The 20457-nt window shown below is 41.7% G+C and overlaps 1 protein-coding gene across 2 annotated transcripts in view; it reads left to right on the top strand.

Moving 5' to 3' along the window:
- The first annotated feature begins 2476 nt into the window (after window positions 1-2476).
- KDR (kinase insert domain receptor) overlaps window positions 2477-20457 on the top strand; it is a 43964-nt gene continuing 25983 nt past the window's right edge. The window contains exons 1-12 of one of the 2 annotated variants that reach the window (XM_059161102.1): window positions 2477-2850; window positions 7037-7130; window positions 9032-9228; window positions 12201-12331; window positions 12560-12728; window positions 13331-13470; window positions 14100-14277; window positions 15701-15815; window positions 15904-16067; window positions 17965-18118; window positions 19039-19162; window positions 19685-19793. In XM_059161102.1, the coding sequence (XP_059017085.1) occupies window positions 2784-2850; window positions 7037-7130; window positions 9032-9228; window positions 12201-12331; window positions 12560-12728; window positions 13331-13470; window positions 14100-14277; window positions 15701-15815; window positions 15904-16067; window positions 17965-18118; window positions 19039-19162; window positions 19685-19793 (1642 nt within the window). In that variant the 5' untranslated portion in view covers window positions 2477-2783. The remainder of the gene's footprint in view (window positions 2851-7036; window positions 7131-9031; window positions 9229-12200; window positions 12332-12559; window positions 12729-13330; window positions 13471-14099; window positions 14278-15700; window positions 15816-15903; window positions 16068-17964; window positions 18119-19038; window positions 19163-19684; window positions 19794-20457) is intronic. The other variant, XM_059161092.1, reaches the window with a different exon arrangement.

The raw sequence follows: 20457 nt of genomic DNA on the forward strand, positions 1-20457 counted from the left end.
AAGGATTGCATGGATAGTAAGAGGTAGATCTGAGGGTTAAGCCCAGGTAGTGTGGTCCCAGAGTCTGTGGCACTCTTTGCTGCTTCACCCCCAAATGTGTCTGAATCCCATCTCTGGAGCACTGAACAGACTTGGGCACTTTGATAGGCCGTGGCTGTACCTGTACTGCAGGATTAAGTCACGAAATTACTTCATTGGTGCCAGATAATGGGAGGGTGTTGCCCATAGACCAGGCGTTTTTCAAAAAACAGACTTTGTCATTTTTCATGAACATAAGGCACTTCTAAGTACTGTGTGGGAGGGAATGTGGTAGACTGATTTCATTGAGACCCTGCCAAATTCTGGTCTTGTGGCCATCAAAGACGCATCATTTCCTCCAAGACTTCTAAAGGGGGCTATTACCAGGGGCCTGCAGGTTCTGGTTTGCATTCGGAGGAGACACTATCTTCCTAAGTGAGACCTGGAAGAGGAAGTGTCATGAATTGTAAATAAGCCTGAGAAAAAAAGAATTGTTTGGAGATGGAAATGGAAATGGAGTAAAATGGCCTTTTCCAAGCCAGGTTCCAACCCCCTTCCCCAGTCCAGCTTTGCCAGAGCCTGTCCTGTTTTATTTGCTAAGTTTATTCGCAGGAAGGGAGGAGTTTCTTTAAGGAGATCTGTGCCTCTTCCCAGTAACTATCTCCTGGATCAAATATTAGTACATCTCTATTGGGAAACATCGTGCCACTATTAAAAAGAATAAGATGGAACCTTACGGGTTGATGTAGAATGATCTTCAAGTTATATTATATTATATTATATTCTTAAAAAGATTTTATTTATTTATTTAGGAGAGAGAGAGAGGGAGAGGGAGAAGTAGGCTCCCCTTGGGATCACGACCTGAGCCAAAGGCAGATGCTTAGTGAACTGAGCCACCCAGACATCCCTCAAGTTATATTTTATTTTTTTTTAAAGATTTTATTTATTTATTATTTGACAGAGGGAAATTACAAGTACACTGAGAGGCAGGCAGAGAGAGAGAGAGAAGGAAGCAGGCTCCCTGCTGAGCAGAGAGCCCGATGCGGGACTCGATCCCAGGACCCTGGGATCATGACCTGAGCCGAAGGCAGCGGCTTAACCCACTGAGCCACCCAGGCGCCCCTCAAGTTATATTTTAAATTAAAAAAAGCCAACACACAATACTTATACCCAGGCCACCCTTGGTGATCTTAAACATAGAAGAAAAGCAATACTTCACGTTGGGTATTTCAGGAAGGGGGGTTCAGCCTAGATGCAGATCTAATAATTCTACCTCTTCATCTCCCTGAAGGATGGTCCTTTAAGACAGAGAGATCTGCAAGATCCCTATTTAAAGAAGTTTGAGGAATTTGGTGTCTCTCTCTAGGTGAGGAGAAATGGAGAGAAAAGAAGGGGGGAAAAAGCATCTAAAGGACCTGAATTCTCCAAACAGCTCCATGAGGAGTCTACGCATGCAGAGAGATCGCTGTGAGGTTTGGTACAGAGTGTTCTTTGTGCCCGGAGTCTGATCCCGGAGCATTTGCTTCATTGCATCTCCAATGAAGCTGGCCTGCTTTGCCTCGGCCTGAGGGTATCTTGTCTGGGAGCTCTGTCCTGAAAAGGGGCCTGGTCAAAAGCTCAGGAAAAGTCAAGTAGGGGCTCCTTGTCAGGTAACAAGGTGGACAAAAGTCCCCTGTCAAGGAGAGCGCCTCACTCGGATCGGTGGCTCTCACAGTGCGGGTGTGCTAGAGCCCTGGGTGCCTACAGCTCTCTGCTGTAGGTTTTTGGTGAAAGCCCGGTAAAGGGTCTCAAATTTAAGTGCCTTTGGGGACGAGGCTGGTAACCTAAAAACATTCGAAGATGCCAGGTGTAAGAGGAAATAGGAAAGAAAGAGGAAACACGCTGGAGAATTTAGCATGTGTATATTCTGACTAAATACATTCAGAGTCTGATTTTTAAACTATAGTTTTGTTTTTTGTTTTTTTTTTTTCTAGGCAAGCAAACTAGGCTGCAGTCACCGCCGGTTTGCGATCCTGCATTCTCCTGGGCTCAGTATCCGCTTTTCCCTGGTCGCTTCAACCTGCTGCTGATCCACGGTCTGTCCCCCAGCCACTTCAGGAACGCGCGGGCGCAGAAGATGGTCGCAAATTTCGGTACTCCTGAAGGCTCCGTGTCCCTCGCCTGCACTGGCAGCGCTGTCCCCTGCTTCGATATCACGCAGCCCCCACCCGCCTCTCGGAGGGCCCCAGCCTACTCAAGCTTGGAGTGTTTCGGAAGCCCTTACGGGAGTTGGTGCGCCTGGGACGTTTCGGGGCCACACGCAGTCCCAGGCAAGCCGGGAGACCGAATCCGCACGGGAAGCAGCGGGTCGCGGCCTGGTACCCGGCTGAGAGGCGGGGCCGGCGGCCGAGGGGAACCCCGCCCCAGCCCCGCCCCTCACAGTCCCGCCCCCAAGCTCTAGAGTTTCGGCTTCCAGCTCTCGCACTGCACTAAGTCCCGGGACCCCGGGAGAGCTGGCGGTGGGTGGTTGTGTCTCTTCTGCCCGCGCAGAGCATCACTTGCGCGCTGCCGAAAGCCCGGAGCGGTCGCGCAGCGGGGATTTCCTGTCCTCCCGGCCCCCGCAGACGCTCCTGCAAGCCGTGCCGGAGCCAGGGCACCCGCCCCTTTGCGCCCACAGTCCTGCACTACGGCGCCCGTTCCACCTCCGCGCCTTCTTCGCGGGACAGGCCCAGGGGGAAAGAACCGGCGCCCGGGTCCTGGGCACTGCGCCCGGCGCGAGGTGCGGGATGGAGAGCAAGGCGCTGCTGGCCATCGCTCTGTGGCTCTGCGTGGAGACCAGGGCTGCCTCAGTGGGTAAGGAGCCCACTCCCACTCAAGGAAGGCGGAAAGGTCGGGTGCGGGCGGAGAGATGGGGGGATGCGGAGAGGTCCTGGAGGCCGATCTTACTCGGAATCAGAGAGCTGGAAAGATGAAAAGTGACTTGACACTTTGAGTTTTTTCATTTACCAATGAGGAAACTGAGGCTCTTTGATTGGCTTAAGATTATCCAGAGATTTGGTGGTCTCCCGAGCCCAGTTCCTTTCCCCCACGCTCCCGACTATGGTCTCCGACCGGGCCTCGGGCTGGAGCGAGTGCTGCGGGGCCGACACACCCTCAGGCTCTCGAGAGGTCTGGGTTGGGAAGGCAGGCGCCCGGGGTTGGCAGGCAGGAGGTGCCCCCGCAGGCGGGAACAGGCGGTGGAACTTTGTCCCGCTGGTTGCACGGTTCCAGCCCGGGGCGCGCGGAAGGACGCCTTGCAGGGAGCGCAAGCCGGTTTGCTCGGAGCGCCTGTATGGTGCGCTCAGCTATGCTTCTGCAGGAGTCGAGCGGACCCCGGTGGGCTGTTCCCTTCTGGTCGGAACCCACAAACATACCCACTGTATGAGGTGCAGTTCAGGGAAACTTTTCCCCCCTTCTTTGGTGCAAGATGATACTTCCCTTGCAGAGAGGAGGTGAAATTGGGCTCCAAGCCGGGGTTGTGACAGCCTCCCCAAATGTCTCCAAGTTAACAGTCACCTTTCAAAGCTTTGGTCCTTGGGATAAGCGCATGGTCAGAAGTTCACGTTCTAAAAACTTAACTCTGCGGGACTAGGTAGCTAGATTTAGCTCCACTCCGCGCTTTCCTTGCCACGTATATTTCAAACTCCTTCAGGACTAAGAACACCCATGCTCTTGATGCAACAAATGTCTGCCTTTCTCTCTTCGCTTTCCTTGCCCGATGCCTCTTTCTCATATCTCTTTTCTGTAGCCACAGTTTGTTGATTTCCAGACTTCCACTCTTTGGAGGGCGAGGAAGGGGAGAAGGTGGAGGGGAAAACAAGTCAAATAATTCAGAGAGAAATTCCTTATATTGAAATGAAAGAATCACATGTCTTAAAAAAAAAAAAAAGACACTCATATACAGTAAAAAGATCATCTGTCTATAGTTATTAAATTTTCTTAATAATGACTTGGTTCATCAGGGCCAGCTCCACCAGGGACGCTCATTTGTCCCTGACAAGACCTCTCTCCCCCTTTATGGTCTGGAACATGTGGTTGTTCTGTATCCCACAAAGAAGTGAGTTGCTTCTAAGCCTGGGGTGTTTCATAGCGCAGCGTTAGTAACTGTAATCGGGTTGTCCTGAATATAATGATGAGGTTGCCCTTTTGGAGTGTGTGACTTGCTTAATTGGATTGGGCTGTAATTGGTGCCATCAAATTCTAGAAACAGAGGCACTGTTGTTTTTCCTTCCTGTCTTTGAGCTGAAAGGGTAATAGTGCACAAATTAATTAATTTTGGTTAGGGAATTTGAACATAGAAGGGCTTTTTATTGAGTAGCAGCATATGTGCTTCTTACAGTTGTTTCTTTAGAATTTTCCGAAGAGTAGAACTTAAACTTGCCGATGAAAATGAATGAAGCTTAATGGAGAAAAACAAAATTGAATGTTGGTTGGTCTACAGATAGGAATTTAAAGATATCATTATTGATAAAGCCTTGTTGAAAAGATTTTTGTTGTATACATGTCTCTAGAATAATATGGTATTGTCTTAGCTTCCGATGAATGGAGAGCATATCTTTAATTTTTTGAACATAAGAAAGTGAGTCTAGATATGAGATAATCTCTGATAATCATTTAAGAGAGATCTTCAAGAACCTCTTATTTTGGTGGTAGGATGAACATGGCTTATTTAGAGCTTTTTTTTTTTTTTTTACTACCATTTTCTTTCTCATGTGCGTGAATAATTAAGTTCCTTCTCATTTGGATTATTGTACACATTGTGTTAAGTTACTGTTTTCAGTGTGTTTCTTAACCTAGTGTTTCCCAGACAGGTTTGATACTTGTACTCATCCAAATGAGTTGTTTTCATTTTCCTCATCTTAAAGTGAGATACCATCGTTAAAAGTCTTTTCTATTGCTTTTAAACACTTCACTTTATTGTTTATCTACTTTGGGTGCAGTTATTTCCTTCCATATTAAAAAAATGCTGTGCTAAGTAACTGAACATGATAAGCCAGGTCAATAACTGTCCAAGAGTGTCCTATGACTGTGGGTGATCGAGTCATCTGAAATATTTGTGAAAATGCAGATTTGTAGGGCTCAGGATATCTTACACATCCTAAAGTTTAAGAATTACTAGCCCAAACACAAATCAGTACCGATACCAATTAGTTTCTGAGATTTATTGATATAACTTAATTTCTAGTTTTTTTTTCTTAAAAAAAAAAAACCTATGATATTTATCAACAAATCTACAGGTGTGTCAGCAACCTACTTTGCACATCTGAGTGAGCGTGTAGGAATAGGTGTGAGCAGTTATTCATTTTGTCTGCAGCTGTTCACATTGAGGTCCACAGATTCAATATATGGGATATTTGCACTGGATATTTGCTCAGTCTCTTTACTCATACTTTTTCATATTTGCTAATACTGTCTTATTTACCCACCAAGATCAGTGCCAGTTTAGGCCTTGGGAGTCAGTGGTTCTTTTTAAAAATGTTTTTATTTACTTATTTTTTAAATTCTAGTGTAATTAACATACCAGCGTTCTATTAGTTTTGGGTCTACAATATAGTGATTCATCAGTTCTATACATTACTGAGTTCTCATCATGATACGTGTGCTCTTAATCTGCACCCCCTGTATCACCCGTCCCCTCACCCACCTCCCCTCCGGTAACCATCAGCTTGTTCTCTATATTTAAGAGTCTGTTTTTTATTTGTTTATTTTGTTTCTTAAATTCCACAAATGAGCGAAATCTTCGGTATTTGTCTTTCTCTGACTTACGTACTTTGTTTAGAATAATACTCTCTAGCTCCATCCACGTAGTTGCAAAATGGCGAAGTTTCATTCTTTTTTATGGCTGAGTAATATCCCATGACATCTACCTCTTTGTTATCTACTCATCTATTGATGGACAGACACTAGGTTACTTCCTTATCTTGGCTAGTGTAAATAATGATGCGATAAACACAGGGGTGCATGTATCTTTCTGAATTAGTGTTTCCATTTTCTTTGGGTAGAGAATCATTTGTTCTTAGTTGATGTGAGTTAAGGATCGTATGAAACCTGCAAGCTTACCCAGCATCCATCACTTTTTAAGGTGATGTTTTAGAGATCTTGTTCTTAAGGCCCTAGCATAACAGACAGTTTTTCTTTTTCGGATAGATTGTCATCATTTATTAGCTCTTCGCTTGTAGTTCACAAAGAACTGTTTTCTTGCTGGGGAGTGATCCATGGTGAGGAATCTGTCCTGCAGTATTTTTAGGTGAAGACAGCGTCTTGTATCCTAAGCTTGGTATCAGGGAGAGCTCAGAGTTTTGATTAATAACTTGAGATTCCCCAATTTTAATTCATTAGTATTACACTTTTTTAGTTCCATTCTCTAAGGAAAAGTGTATTAAAGGTGTATGATATGGACAAATGTCCCTCCTCCCCACCCCCCGCCCAGTTCCTCTCACCTAGTTTTAATGTACAGTTTTCCAACTTTGGCAGTTCAGTTACCAGAGGAAGTGCTCTGGAGAATTGATAAAGGAAAATGAGACAATGTCATGGGCCCTCCTCCCCCCTTCAGGGTACATAGATGAACTGTATAGAAATCTCTCTTAGTGGTATTCATTAATCAGCAATTTAGTCAACTGTGTGCATCCTATGCTTTATAAGAAATGTCAGTGGGTCCTTTCCCAAGGGAGTGAGATCATCAGATGAAGGTTCATTTGGTTTCAATGTCCTATATCCTTTTGTAAGACCTTGAAGTTGGCAATGCAGGAAAACAGGAACTCCACCCTAGCTCCATGAATTGCAGAACTTTTGTGTTGGTTTATGACCATCTGCCCATTCTTCCTGTTATGACACAGTTTGTGAACTTTTACTGGGAATGGTGAAAAGTAAATTCACAGTTTTACACAATGAATTGCTGAAGAGGCCTTTTAAAGTATAGAGTGTGCATTGTTTATGGAAGGTGTTTCCTATTGGGTCTGACTCAGTGGCAACCATATTCATTTATTTAATTTGTTTCTAGGTTTGCCTAGTGTTTCCCCTGATCTACCCAGACTCAGTGTACAGAAAGACATACTTACAATTATGGCTAATACAACTCTTCGGATTACTTGCAGGTAAGGATTCATTTTACATTCAGATTTCCTATGTTAAGTAACTCCTTGTTTATTGAGGGAAAAATAATCTGCATAAGCAGAATTGTAGTAGAGTTGTAGTAATTGTAAATAGTGAGGTTTTTAATAAGTGATTTAATAATGAAACATGAGAAAGCTCTTCTCTCAGAAATTTTGTATGATTTTTCTGGAATTGTTTTCCTGCTCCTCTCTGCTCCCCCCCACAGTAAATAGTAGACATTTGATAAATATTGAATAAATAAGTGAAATTGAGGATTTTCCCTTTTACCCTTAAGGGATGGAGTTGAAGGAGTTTGGGACCATATTTGTTATATTCAGAATGGCTCTTCGACATTTGTTTAGCCCTTGCCAGGAATTTTACTTTCTGATGAAATTATGACTGTAGTAGCAGTCTGATATTTGGTCATTAATATTACTGAGTGCATGTTCCGTACAGGTAATGGACTTCATGCTTCGGCTTGATGTTCTGGAATTTTGCTAGCAAGATTTGCTAGCAAGAAGTCATGCTATTGATTTTTTGCTAACAGGGGAAGCCAGGTTCTTTGAAAGGGAGAAGCATTTAGATTTTGTGTCATAGCCTCAACCCCCAAAGGAAAAGTAGAAGACTTGGGGGTTTAATGCAGTGACCTGGAGATGTCTCAGGAACCTCTCAGTGTGTCTTTGGCAGAGATGTGGGGTGGTGATATTGCCCTCACCAGGGGTGCACAGAGAACCTTGGTTAGCTTACTGCCATTGCTTACACTTGATGAACACCAGTGGTCAACATGACACAGGTCTATTTCAGACTGTAGACTGCAAAGGATACTCTCATCCCCTTATCAAGGGTAGGTAACCCATATCCAGCCCTTGGGAAAAGACATGTAATTGTGCTATTTCTCCAGCTTTGCTATCCGAAGACACATTTCTTAGTGGATTTTCCATCTTCAATAACAGAGGGTATTTAAAATCCCCAAAGATCCCATACTTCCTTTTAAAACTCATACAAAAGAATTTTTTAGGTCCTGGAAAAGCCATGGAGTGTGTTAAGGTAACTTTGCTCATGTAGCTGCAACTTTGTGGAAAGTTCAGATTCTTTGAAAGAAGTATCAATGATGTTGCTTTTCTTTCTTTTTTAATGTGGACTATCTCTCTTAGGGCTTTGCAGGGAAATGCTACAATGAAAGTAATCTGTGTTTGAATGCAGTCTGTATAAGGTTCTGTGAGGCTCTGAAACAATTGCACCCTCTTCCTTCTGAACCTCACTTCTTATATTCCTGCCTGCCACTGTTACCTGACCACTCTGGCTTCCTTGACATTCCCCTGATACTTCAGATATTCCTGTCCCAAGGCCCTTACATTTTCTGTTCCCTCTGCCTGGAATACTGTTCTTCCCTGTGTTTCTATGGCTTCATCAAGCCCCCTCCCTCCAGAACTCTTTACTCTTTGCATATTCTATATTTTCTCCACAGTACTTATCACCACCTTACACTTTACTTACACCATAAATTTTACTAAAAAAAATTCAGCTTCATTGAGGTTTACTTACTATTTCATTGCCTGTTTCTTTTAACTAGACTGAAGTTCCATAAAGGCATAGGTTTTTGTCTGATTTGTTCATTGTTGTGTCCCCAGACTTTAACAACACTTGGCACATAGCATCCGCTTAAGAAATATTTGTTGAGTAAATAAGTTAATTAATAGAAAACTCAGGAATTCTTATAAGTGGTGTCTGAAGCTGAGTTTATGGCTTTTTGTCATTTGCCCATTCAGTCTGTCATTGGTAGAAGGTGGTGAATCTATCTGTTGAGTTTATAAAAGTTTGAGAAACAAACCTTCTGTTTTCTTAGAAACCGCCTCATAGTGTGGCATTACCCATGATTACTTCCCTGGAATTAATTTTTCAGTGGAGAGAGGGACTTGGACTGGCTCTGGCCCAACAATCAGAGTGGCTCTGAGAAAAGAGTGGCAGTGACTGAGTGCAAGGACAGCCCCTTCTGTAAAACGCTCACAATCCCAAAAGTGATTGGAAATGATACTGGAGCCTACAAGTGCTTCTACCGGGACACTGACAAGGCCTCAACCATTTATGTCCATGTTCAAGGTAAGTAGTTACATCAAATTCATTTCCCAAGCTGATTTACCAGGTATAAAACACCACAGGCAGAGAAGAATCAAGGACAATGGAATGTGACAAAAGACTTGCTCCAAAGGCTGTTTGCCAACAGGAATACACAAAGTTCTTTTCTCTCAAGATTTCCTCTGAGAAAGAAAATCAGATTCATTGCTTCGTCCTGGAACTTGGGCCCGTTAAATCTCTTGCCCAGTTAGTGTGGTTCTGCTCTTTGTTTCTAAGGGAAATCTGTGTTCACAATTGGCTACGGGGATTTATAAAAAGCCTTCTGACATTTGAGAAAAAGAACCTGAAATCCTTGAAAAGGGGGCTTCAGGGGTGTGTTACGGAGAGGTTTCTGTGGAGAGATAGGTTATCTACAACAGGGTAGGAGATTTTCTCAAGAATGTCCAGGGAAACAGCCAAGGGCTCTGGAGCTTTTATGTATATGAGAACTTTTCTTTTCTGACTTACACTTCGTGAAAAACAATTTCCATCCTCTTGTGCAAATGAAGATACTGCCGTAAAGGGCTTTTTGAGGACAGTGTTTCTTTCCTTTGCTGGTGTGGTGTGAGGTATTGGATGATATACAACATCTTTCTTGAGTTTGCAATTTGGGATCGACACCATGGAGGTCAATTTAACATCCATGTAGAATAAAACACAATGTTACATGTATTTAGTATGTACAATATAAATTATTTTTCTTTAGTGTTTCAAAAATCTTTTACTATGTTAATTTTCCTGTGGAAACCTGACCTGACTGATGATAGTTATAATTCTGTCATACAATTTTGGGGAATGTTAGTGTTATTAACATTAGTGCTAATTAACAATAATTAGTACTAATTAGTTAGTACTTTGCTTAGGTATACTAAATATTTTTCTTTTCAGTGAAAATGAGCTGTTTAGACATTTTATTTACATATTTGTATAAATTTTTTCATCCCAGAGGATTTGAGGCAGGTGAAGATAGCTTAGACTTTTTTCCAGAAGCATCTTGGATATCTCCATTTACACATCAATAGTGCAATATGGCCAGTGCCGTGGGAAAATGGAGACTACATCAAAATAACGTATGTCATTCCTGGACTGCACAATATTTGAGATTTTTTTTTGCCCAGGGTGAGCACAGTCCAAGATAGAATTCTATGCCCTCCTCCTTCCTCTGCAGAATTTGAAAGAGACAAGGCTCAGATCTTCGAGAATTTCTGGCTCCTTTTGATCTGGCAGTCTTGGGAGATCAGGCTTTCTCAGAAGATTGCAAGGATTTCCTGCTTTTAGCCTGTCTGGAAATACTACAAGATGAACCTCTCCCATAGTATCTCGTTATTTCCTTCTCCCCAAGTCAGGAAACCTGAAGACATGTGAAAATTCATTTCATGAGTTACAGTAAATATTTTATTTTGAGAGGATGGGTGGTTGTTTGGGTTTCTTTTGTTTATTTCCTTTTTTTGGAATACTGAAATAGAACTGATTTACTGAATAGCTTTAGTCTTACGTAAGGGGTTAACTTAGCTCCCAAGGACTTGTTCTGTAAGCAAGCTTGGTAATATTTCATAGTATGTGGATGAAAGTAGGTAATATTCAGAAGTAGCAATCCCTGGCACTGTTTATTTATGCATTGCCTGTCTTTGGGTATACCATTAAATTCTGCTTCCTGTCTAAGCCTAATGTTCTAGGAGATGAGCTATCCAAGATTTTTGTTATGAGGTTTAACAATGAGAAAGAAAGCACTGAAGTATTCCTTATGGACGGCCCTTTAATGTCCCTTCTGGTCCCTACCTTGCTTCCTTCATCTTCTGACCCCATTCCCTCCAGCAATGGATGGAGCCAGGAAGTGGGTCTTGGCCTCATAAGATAATGGCTATGGCATGTGGTGGGCTGGATTGGCTGCCTTTCTGTGCTTTCCAGCTGGGAAGGAAATCAAACTTCTGCTGTTGCAGGGAATTAGCTGCCTTTCTCCCTCTGGCTTAATTAACTCTTTCTTTACTTTGGCCAGACATCCTGAAGAGCTCTGGAAATGCTCGATCAGGTGTGTTGGGCATAGCAGTCTGAGTCATTATCTCTGTGAGATTTCAAGTACGATTTCACAGTACAGCGACTCTGTCTCTGGGGAGTGGACTATTTTTCCAGAGGTGTATTCATACGTAGGAACAATGTTTGAATGACATTAAAATCTCTTTAGTTTTCTTCTCATTTTTTGCCATGGTTTTTTTTTTTTTTTGAGTTTTTGTCATTGAAGATTTAATGGTTGCTGAATTTTAAACTGAACCCCAAACCACTGATCATTATTTTATAAAGAATCCCATACCTAGTGCTCACAATCTTAAAATACCCACATCATTTTTTTCTTGAATAATTGAATCAAAAAGTTGTTTTCTGCTTATTTTAAAAATCATTTGGAATCCATTGCTTTATTTTCATGGCCCTTGGACATTATTTGCTTAAAAAGAGAATATGCTTTTTTTGTAAGCATCAATAAAATTCAGTAGGTAAACTACAGATTTAACTTCAAAATTAATTTAAAATTAAAAAAAATTACTTTAATGTACTTGAAAAATATTTAGTGTCTATGAAGAATATATATGTGTATATGAAAATGTATATGAAAAATGAAGTACGCTACTTCATTTTGAAAAAAATCATAATGATCCATCTGTTTCAATGTGGAACCTATAAAATACATTTTACTTGTTGATGATCCTAATGAAAGGAGTCAATTTCATTCTAGGGGTTTTATTTCAGATTTTCACACATACACACACACATATACACACACACCCTTTCTGCAGCATATCTTTGGAGCCAGAGATCTACCAGCGGACCAGTCTGTGGATTCCTTTGCCTGCTGTGAAATGTCATTCTCAATCATTTCCTTCTCTGGTTAGAGTTTATGAACTGGAAGCAAAATCAACTTTTCAGTAAATGCCATTAACTAAGGGAATTAATTTTTCTTCCAGATTACAGATCTCCATTTATTGCTTCTGTTAGTGACCAACATGAAGTTGTTTATATCACTGAGAAGAAAAACAAAACTGTGGTGATTCCATGTCTTGGGTCCATTTCCAACCTCAATGTATCACTTTGTGCAGTAAGTTACATCTTTTTCAGTCATTTCTCATGTTTTCATAAGGTTAAGGTGGGTAGCCTATATGTAATACATTATCAGCCGTATGTTTTAAAGATCCGCTGGGAAGGGTCAAAATGATAATAAAGCCAGTTTATATTCTTTAGTGATGAATTCTTTAGTGATCATTTTACATGATTTTCACTTTTGGATAGCACTTTATTCAATATTTGATATTTCTTTTCTACCCAGAGGTATCCAGAAAAGAGGTTTGTTCCTGATGGTAACAGAATTTCCTGGGACAGTAAGAAAGGGTTTTCTATCCCCAGCTACATGATCAGCTATGCTGGCATGGTGTTCTGTGAAGCAAAAATTAATGATGAAAGTTACCAGTCTATTATGTACATAGTTGTGGTTGTAGGTAAGTGGACAGTTTTCTTTCTGTATCATTAAATCAGACATTAAAGACTAGCTTCCTATATTAAGATCCTGGAGATTAAGGTACTGGATGAAGCACAAAGGATATTGGAGAATATATTGATTCAAGATCTAGTGTGGGGCAATCCATTACATCTACTCTTCTCTACTAAATAAACCTATGCACAACTGAGTTTTTCTATTTTCTTGCCAAAAGCAAGGATGGAAAAGAGTGTTATTATTGGAGCATATTTTATGGAAAATTCAATGTTAAGAACATTGCTTGGCATCAGTTCTTTTAATTATACCTACTTTATGGAAAGCTCTATAATTTACTAAGGATGGCTTTGTTGGCTATTGAGTATTCACAAGTACTGCTTTTCTAGCCACTGAGCTACATCTTTGAGATGTAGTTTTGCTTTGTAAGTCTCTAGTTTTGCTTTGTAAGTCTCTGTAGACCATTTTGCTGGGAAGTACCAAGTATTGGTGAGGCCCTCAGGGAAAAAAGATGTGGCACATTTTGAAGTTGCATCATTTTTGAAAAAATACATGCTAAGTTATAGATTTGTTTTCTCTTTCTCTGTGTTTTCAATTTCCTTGCTCCAGGGTATAAGATTTATGATGTGGTTGTCAGCCCCCCTCTTGAAGTTGAGCTGTCTGTTGGAGAGAGGCTTGTCTTAAACTGTACAGCAAGGACTGAACTAAATGTGGGGATTGATTTCAACTGGGAATACCCTTCTTCGAAGGTAACACTAACACTGCAAAGCCAGGCCTCTCAATACTTTGATAATAAGCCACAATGGAGTTGACTTGAGAGATAGGGACCTCTCTGGCCAGATAAAATGTAAGGCCCTTAACTCACTCACAGACACACACACACACACACACACACACACACACACACACAGTTTAAAAGAACCGCAGAACATAGAGCATCCACGGAAAACTAATGCAGCGCCAAGAACTTGGTCCCACTCTGCTACTATCAGGCTGTGAAGATGAATTTTCTCTAGGTTACATCTTTCCAAGTTGCATTATTTCTCTGTGGTCCAAAGTCTTTGTTCTGTTTTCCCTCTAAGGGAATTTGTCTTCAAGAGAGGGCATAAAACCCACTTCTCCTTAAGCAGTGGTCGTATTTGCTTGTGTTTCTGCAGTACATATCCATCTCATCTTTAGAAACCTTAATTCAGTTGGTCCCATTGATTTCTCCTGAAACCAAATATATTGGTTGTCTAGATGTTATGAAATGTGCTGAGGTCCCTTATTTTTGGCATGAATAGTGTTCTCCAAGGGCCAAGGCTTGATCTTGGGGGTATCTAAAAGCTACCAGGTAATATTGTGCTGGACTTTGAAAGTTCAGTGAACTCTTTTTCAGCATCGGCATAAAAAAGTTGTCATCCGGGACCTAAAAACCCAGTCTGGGAGTGAGATGAAGAAATTTTTGAGCACCTTGACTATAGATGGTGTAACCCGGAGTGACCAAGGGCAGTATATCTGTGAAGCTTCCAGTGGGATGATGACCGTGAAAAGCAACACGTCCGTCAGGGTCCACGGTAAGCTAAGATCTCCTTCGGAGTTATGCAGTGCCTTGAAAAGTGAGATATTTTAAATAAATTTAGGTTGGCTAGTGATTCCTACTTTGTTCATTCAGAAGACATTTTTGAGCTCCTGCTAGCGACACCATATGACCTAGAGGCCAAAAGCACAATTTGGGTTCAAATCCCAACTTTAATAATGAGGTGAGCTGATACAGTAAGCACTTACTAAGTTTTACTTGTTGTGATTATTGTTGATGATTAGTAGTATAATAAGCAAAGTATTATGATCTAAGATAGTTTTTAAATTTTCATTTTATGGCAAGGCTGAGAGGTCTGTGTTTATTCATGGGCTTTGTAATTGGGGAGGCCTGGATTTAATTACTGTCTTTGGGGCTTTGAACAAATAACTAATTTCTTATTTATTCTCTTCCACTTAAAATAATGTCACATAATAGCACATAAATATCTCAGTTTAGGTGATAATTCATATGGCACTCAACTTATAGGCCTTGGTAAAGATTTTGGATTTTATAATATGGGAACTCATAGAAGAGTTTGAGCAGAGACATGCTCTGGGTTTATGTTTTTGTAGGATTCCTATGTATTTTTTGAGAAATACTTTAGGGAAGTAAGGGCAGAAGTAGGGACACCAGTGGGGGTCTAGTTGCAGGCATCCAGGTGAGAGATGGTGAGTGGCTTGGGGAAATGATCTGATTCTGGATATATTTTTGAAGATAGAGCCAGCTGGATCTGCCTTTTGACTCAGTGGCTGTGGGGGGTGGGGTAAGAGAAAAAGAATAGAAGATGATTTGAATCAATGTGGGCTAGTGAGCGAATGGTGGTTTTATTTACTGAGAGAGGGAAGACTGACAGGAAAGTAAGATTTGGAGAAACAGTGTTAGGTCTGTTTATTTGGACACGCCCACTAAGCATCCAAATAGAGATATTTAATATATACACCTTGAGCCCTGAGAAGTCAGAGGAAGAAATACAAGTGTAATAGTAATGTGGATGGCACTTTATGGCTGAGCCTGGAGGAAGGTGTAGCTAAAGAGAAGTGGCTGAGCACTGAGTCCTGGGACGTATGGTGGGAAGGGATAGGGTCCCCTGGGAGTAGAGAAGGAGCTTCCTAAGGTCCCTGGAGGACTTGGAGGCTTCCAAGGCTTCCCAGAGGAGCAAATTCTCGAACGGAAACTTGAGCAGTCAGTAGAGTAGGCTTGCAATGTGCACCTGGAGAGAGAGGAAAGCAAATGCAGAGGCCAGTTGTGTGGGAGAAGCTGGACCGTGACCAACGAAAGGAAGTGTGGGGAAATCCCTGCCCCGTGGCAGCTCAGACTCCCTAGATCTTTGACTCTTCACTCGACATGAAAAACTAAACCAAATGACCATTTATAACAAGTTGACATTTATGAGGATAACTATTTTTATTTTCTTCCAGAAAAACCTTTTATTGCTTTTGATAGCAGCATGGAATCTTTGGTGGAAGCCACAGTGGGAGACCGTGTTAAAGTCCCCGTGAAGTACCTTGCTTACCCTACCCCTGAAATAAAATGGTAAGTATTGCAGATAAATGCAAAGCGTTGTTCCACCTGAAAGCAAACCCTTAAATTAAACTAATTCTGGGAACTTTTTTCCTCCAAGGTATAAAAATGGAAAACCCATTGAGTCGAATCACACAATAAAAGGGGAGAAGGAACTGGTTATTACGGAAGTGAGTGAAAAAGATACAGGAAATTACACTGTCATCCTCACAAACCCCATGTCAAAGGAGAGACAGAGCCACATGGTATCTCTGGTTGTGAATGGTGAGTTTATTCAGTTTTCCTTTTCTGCTCAAAATTAATGATAAATAGTACGATTATATCTTCTTAAACAGCCAGGCCACTTTTCCTTTGTCACCTGTTGCAGCATTCCATTCCCATCATGAATAGGCTCTTATTTTTAAAAAATGACCTGGAGCAGTGGAGTTGAAATGGGGTGTAGGGCAGTGCGCTCAGGATATGTTTGCCCAAGAGGCCATGTAAATGGACTGTTTGGTGTCAAGTGCGATATTCACATAGATGATAGACTTGATGGCTCTATGCTGTGAAGTAAGAATGCCTACAGGGACAGTTGTTGTACTACCTTTGCTCTTATCTCATGAGATTGTCCTATGAAATTGCACCTGGCATGCAAATGTGCAAGAGTCTTTTTGAATTTTGTGGGAAGCTGCTAGTATGATGCAAAGACAGGTTCCAACTCAGAAAGCTTTTGCAGGTTGACATTGTTGGCTTGTTGAAACTTATTTTTATTTTTTTTTTCTTAAACAGGAGTCCAAGATCTATCTGACTCTGAGGCTATAAAGGGAAGATACTAAGTTTTTGATTTAGGGTGATTTGAACGTTGTTTTCCCAAACTGAAAGTGTTCTGGGTAGGGAATAAAACAGTATATGGTCAAGTAAGTGTAGGAGATATTAAGTCAATGTACAACAGGTGTCTTTATAGCAGGACTTATCAGGACCTTTATTTAACGTGTTCATGTATATTGCCATTCTCCAGGGAAAGACACATAGAGTATGAAGGGTTTGACAAAGATATTTGACCAGAGCATCCCCTTTTCACCCTGGACATCCATTAATCTCTTGCCCCATGCACAGTTTGGGAAATGCTTTTCTGTTAGAATTCTTTGTTCTCCATATTGGCCTGGCATATGAAAACTTCAGGATCTTATTTTGTAAATTAAAGTGTTTCCCTATATATCCTGCCACCACTCTGTACGTCTGCGGAGCTTTGCTTCATTTCTTTTCTGGGACATCAGCTTCAGGGAGAATTTTAAAGGGAACAGGTTTCAGAAATGTCACTCAGAAGCCACTCAGGAGTCAGACATTGGGGAATGGTGAGAAGCTGAAAAGCTAATGAGTAGGGTAGGGAGAAGAAGATGAACACAAAATAAAGATGTAAAAAGGAACATTGTATATAGCCCCATCTCAAGAATTCATGAAGTCACTAAACATATGATTCACCCTAGCATTTACCCTGCTATATGAGATAAATATAAAAAGTCAAAATTTGAGAGTATAACTTGAGGCTTTAAGTTGGTAGCAATGGGGGAATAGTTTTGCATTAATGACTTTGGAACCAGAAAAAGAAAAAAAAAAAGGAAAGAGAGAATAAAAGTGAGAAAGTGGGAGGGGGGAGGGGCGAGGGGGGAGGGAAGAAATGGAAGGGAGGGAGAGTGTGTGGAGGGAGGGGGAGAAGGAAGTGGAAGAAGAGGAGGGAGAAGGAAGAGAAGCAGGTTACCTTGGGCAAGTCATTTAATGTTTCTGTTTCATTCTTCTCCTGTGTGATTAAGTGAATTAATCTATGCAGAGCACTTGTAACAATGGCTAGCACTTAGTGAATGTATTTGCTGTGCTAGTCCCAATGAGTTTCTTTCTTTCTGATCTTTTGAGATTGGGAGCCCAAGGAGAGTTAACCTTGTCACGCAGACAGTGAAAAACTGAGGCAGAGGATGGACAGACTTGCACACAATCCTCCACTTAGGAGGATGATGGTTATCACTAGAAGTCATATCTCCCAATTCGCAGTCTAGATGTTCTTTGAAAAAGAAAAAGAGGGCAAAATCATATGCTTATAGAAACACAGGCTTCAGTTCATGAAAACTTCCACTTTCTGTTTCTCCAAGTGGATTGACCATTAAAATGTGGCTTCCCCCTTGTCCAGTCCCACCGCAGATCGGCGAGAAGTCCCTGATCTCTCTGGTGGATTCTTACCAGTATGGCACCACACAGATGCTGACGTGCACGGTCTACTCTGTCCCCCCGCCACATCACATTCGCTGGTATTGGCAGCTGGAGGAGTGCGCCTACAAGCCCTCGTGAGTAGCCCACGTCCTCTTTTTCCTGCTGTTGTGCATTTCTTAACAGCTACACTGTGGTATGGTGCCGTTCCGCCCCGAGAAGGCCATTCCTAAGAAAGTTATGCCCCAAGTTATACTTTCACTATCCTTCTATTATTTCCATGTCTTATGTTTTAGGACATGTCTTTCCTTGGGGTGTCCCACCTTGAGATCAGCTAGCTTTCTCTCCCTAACTTAGCCCTGGTGCGCAGACGTCTCCTAACGCAGGCCCTTTGCTCACTTTGCAATTGCTAAACTTTGGTGTTTTTCCTTATATTCACCAGTCAACTGGTGAATACCGCTCTCTCTCCTTCTTATCTGGGAGAAGGTCCATCTCAGAGGAAGAGCTGGTTGATATGAGGGAGCTTCAGACCTGGCTGCAGCCTTTGGATTCTCAGGCCCAGCTTATCAGGTTCTCACACAAGTCCAGACATCCTTAGGAAGACAAAACAACAAGCCACCCACTACCACCCCGAGCAGTTCACTTCCTGTTGTTGTTTTTGAGATGGCCACTACTAGTTTCTTCCTCAGATGCTGACCATTTCCTACACAAAGGCTGCGGTCCCAGGGAGATTACTTTAAGAAGCCCAATGACTTCTTAGTTTCCTTGTCTTCCTTTGAACTAAATTAACTTGAATTGTCTTGTCGATTCAATTTATGAATGGAGGTTTGTTCCCAGAATAGCTGTTTCCCTCCTGTATCCTGGAAGAATCTACCTAGAACCTCTTCCTTCTTTGCAGAGGCCTATTTTTAATTGGCGCCAAATTGTGTAATGCAGTAGGGTGCACTGAAAGTTATTTCTAAGAACATAATAACCAACCTCGGACTCCTTTCCTTGTTGTGGATTTGAACTAAAGAAAAATTAAGTCATAATAAGAGCTGTTATTTCTTCCTTATAGCCACGCTGCCTTAATGACAAACCCACATACTTGTACAGGATGGAGAAATGTGGATGACTTCCAGGGGGGAAATAAAATTGAAGTCAACAAAAATCAATTTGCCATAATTGAGGGAAAAAACAAAGTGAGTTTGAAGTTCTTTAATTTGAAAGTCTCTCTCTCTTTTTCTTTTCTGGAAGGATAGAAGGATGGAATGGAAGCCCAAGGTCAATCTTATGGGAGGGATATTGGAGATGGATAGTTGCATTAATTGTACGATAAAATACTAACATATTAAGTTACTTTGAAAACACCACTGACTTTTAGAAGTGCCATCGACTTAATAATATCTTACCAGAGGATGGTAAAACACATGTGCCATTAAATCTGTACATCTGTGTAAGGTGATTCTGATTTTACAAATACGGCAATGAGAAAATGCATAGTGTTAAAACACTTTATTTCCTTTTCGTTTTCCAGTGTCTGTTTTGGGTAATGCATGAACCACACGAGCGTAATTATAATTGTGTGGATTTGAGAGAGGTCAGTGCAGTAGTATGAATGGAGTACGCAGGTCTCACAGGTTGAATTTTAGTCTGAATTCATGTGCATAAACACAGCCTCCCTGGTTTATGGCCTGGGTTTTCTTTTTTTTATTTTTAAATAGACTGTAAGTACCCTTGTTATCCAAGCGGCAAATGTGTCAGCTTTGTACAAATGTGAAGCCATCAACAAAGTTGGCAGAGGAGAGAGGGTGATCTCCTTCCATGTGACCAGTGAGTACCGCTCTGTGTGTGGGGGGAGGGGGTGTGGGGTCTCTCACCAGCTGGCGCTAAGCTCTCTGATACTCTGTGATCCTTGCCATTCCTGAGTGCCATGGTGTTTCAGGAGAGGACTTGGACTGATTCTGGGTGCTTTTGTTTGTAATTGAAGACTCTGCTAGCTCTTGGGCTCATGTGAAGTCAGTGCAACTGACACTCCCATTCCCTCAGGAAAGGGAATTGTTTCACATTGTTTTTAGCCACAAGTCCTGCATCGTAATCATGTCTCCACCATCCAAGTGTAACACCGCACTTGGCTTCTTGGGGTTCCTTCAGGGGGCTTGGTGCTGAACAGTTGACAGCATTGAGTTTTCTGGAGGGAATTATAATGGCATAGAGACAGTTTCCTCCCAATGCTGCTGATTCTGCCTGTTCATCTCAGTTTTATGGATAAGCTTTAGCTGACTGGACTAGGTGAAAGAATTCAGTCCGAGCTAATTTGTTTTCATAAATACAGCTCTAATGTCACTGAGTGTGAATTGTCAATGAGGAACTAATTTTTAAAGTTCCATGTTATAATTATCTGCTTTGAATATGTTTTGGGGTGCTTTTTTTTTTTTTTCAATCTCAAAAAACTGCATTTAGAGCTCAAGGTGGAGATTTGATGTGTATCTGTGGA

The sequence above is a fragment of the Mustela lutreola genome, chromosome 1, assembly GCF_030435805.1.
Source record: "Mustela lutreola isolate mMusLut2 chromosome 1, mMusLut2.pri, whole genome shotgun sequence".
Lineage (NCBI taxonomy): Eukaryota > Metazoa > Chordata > Mammalia > Carnivora > Mustelidae > Mustela > Mustela lutreola.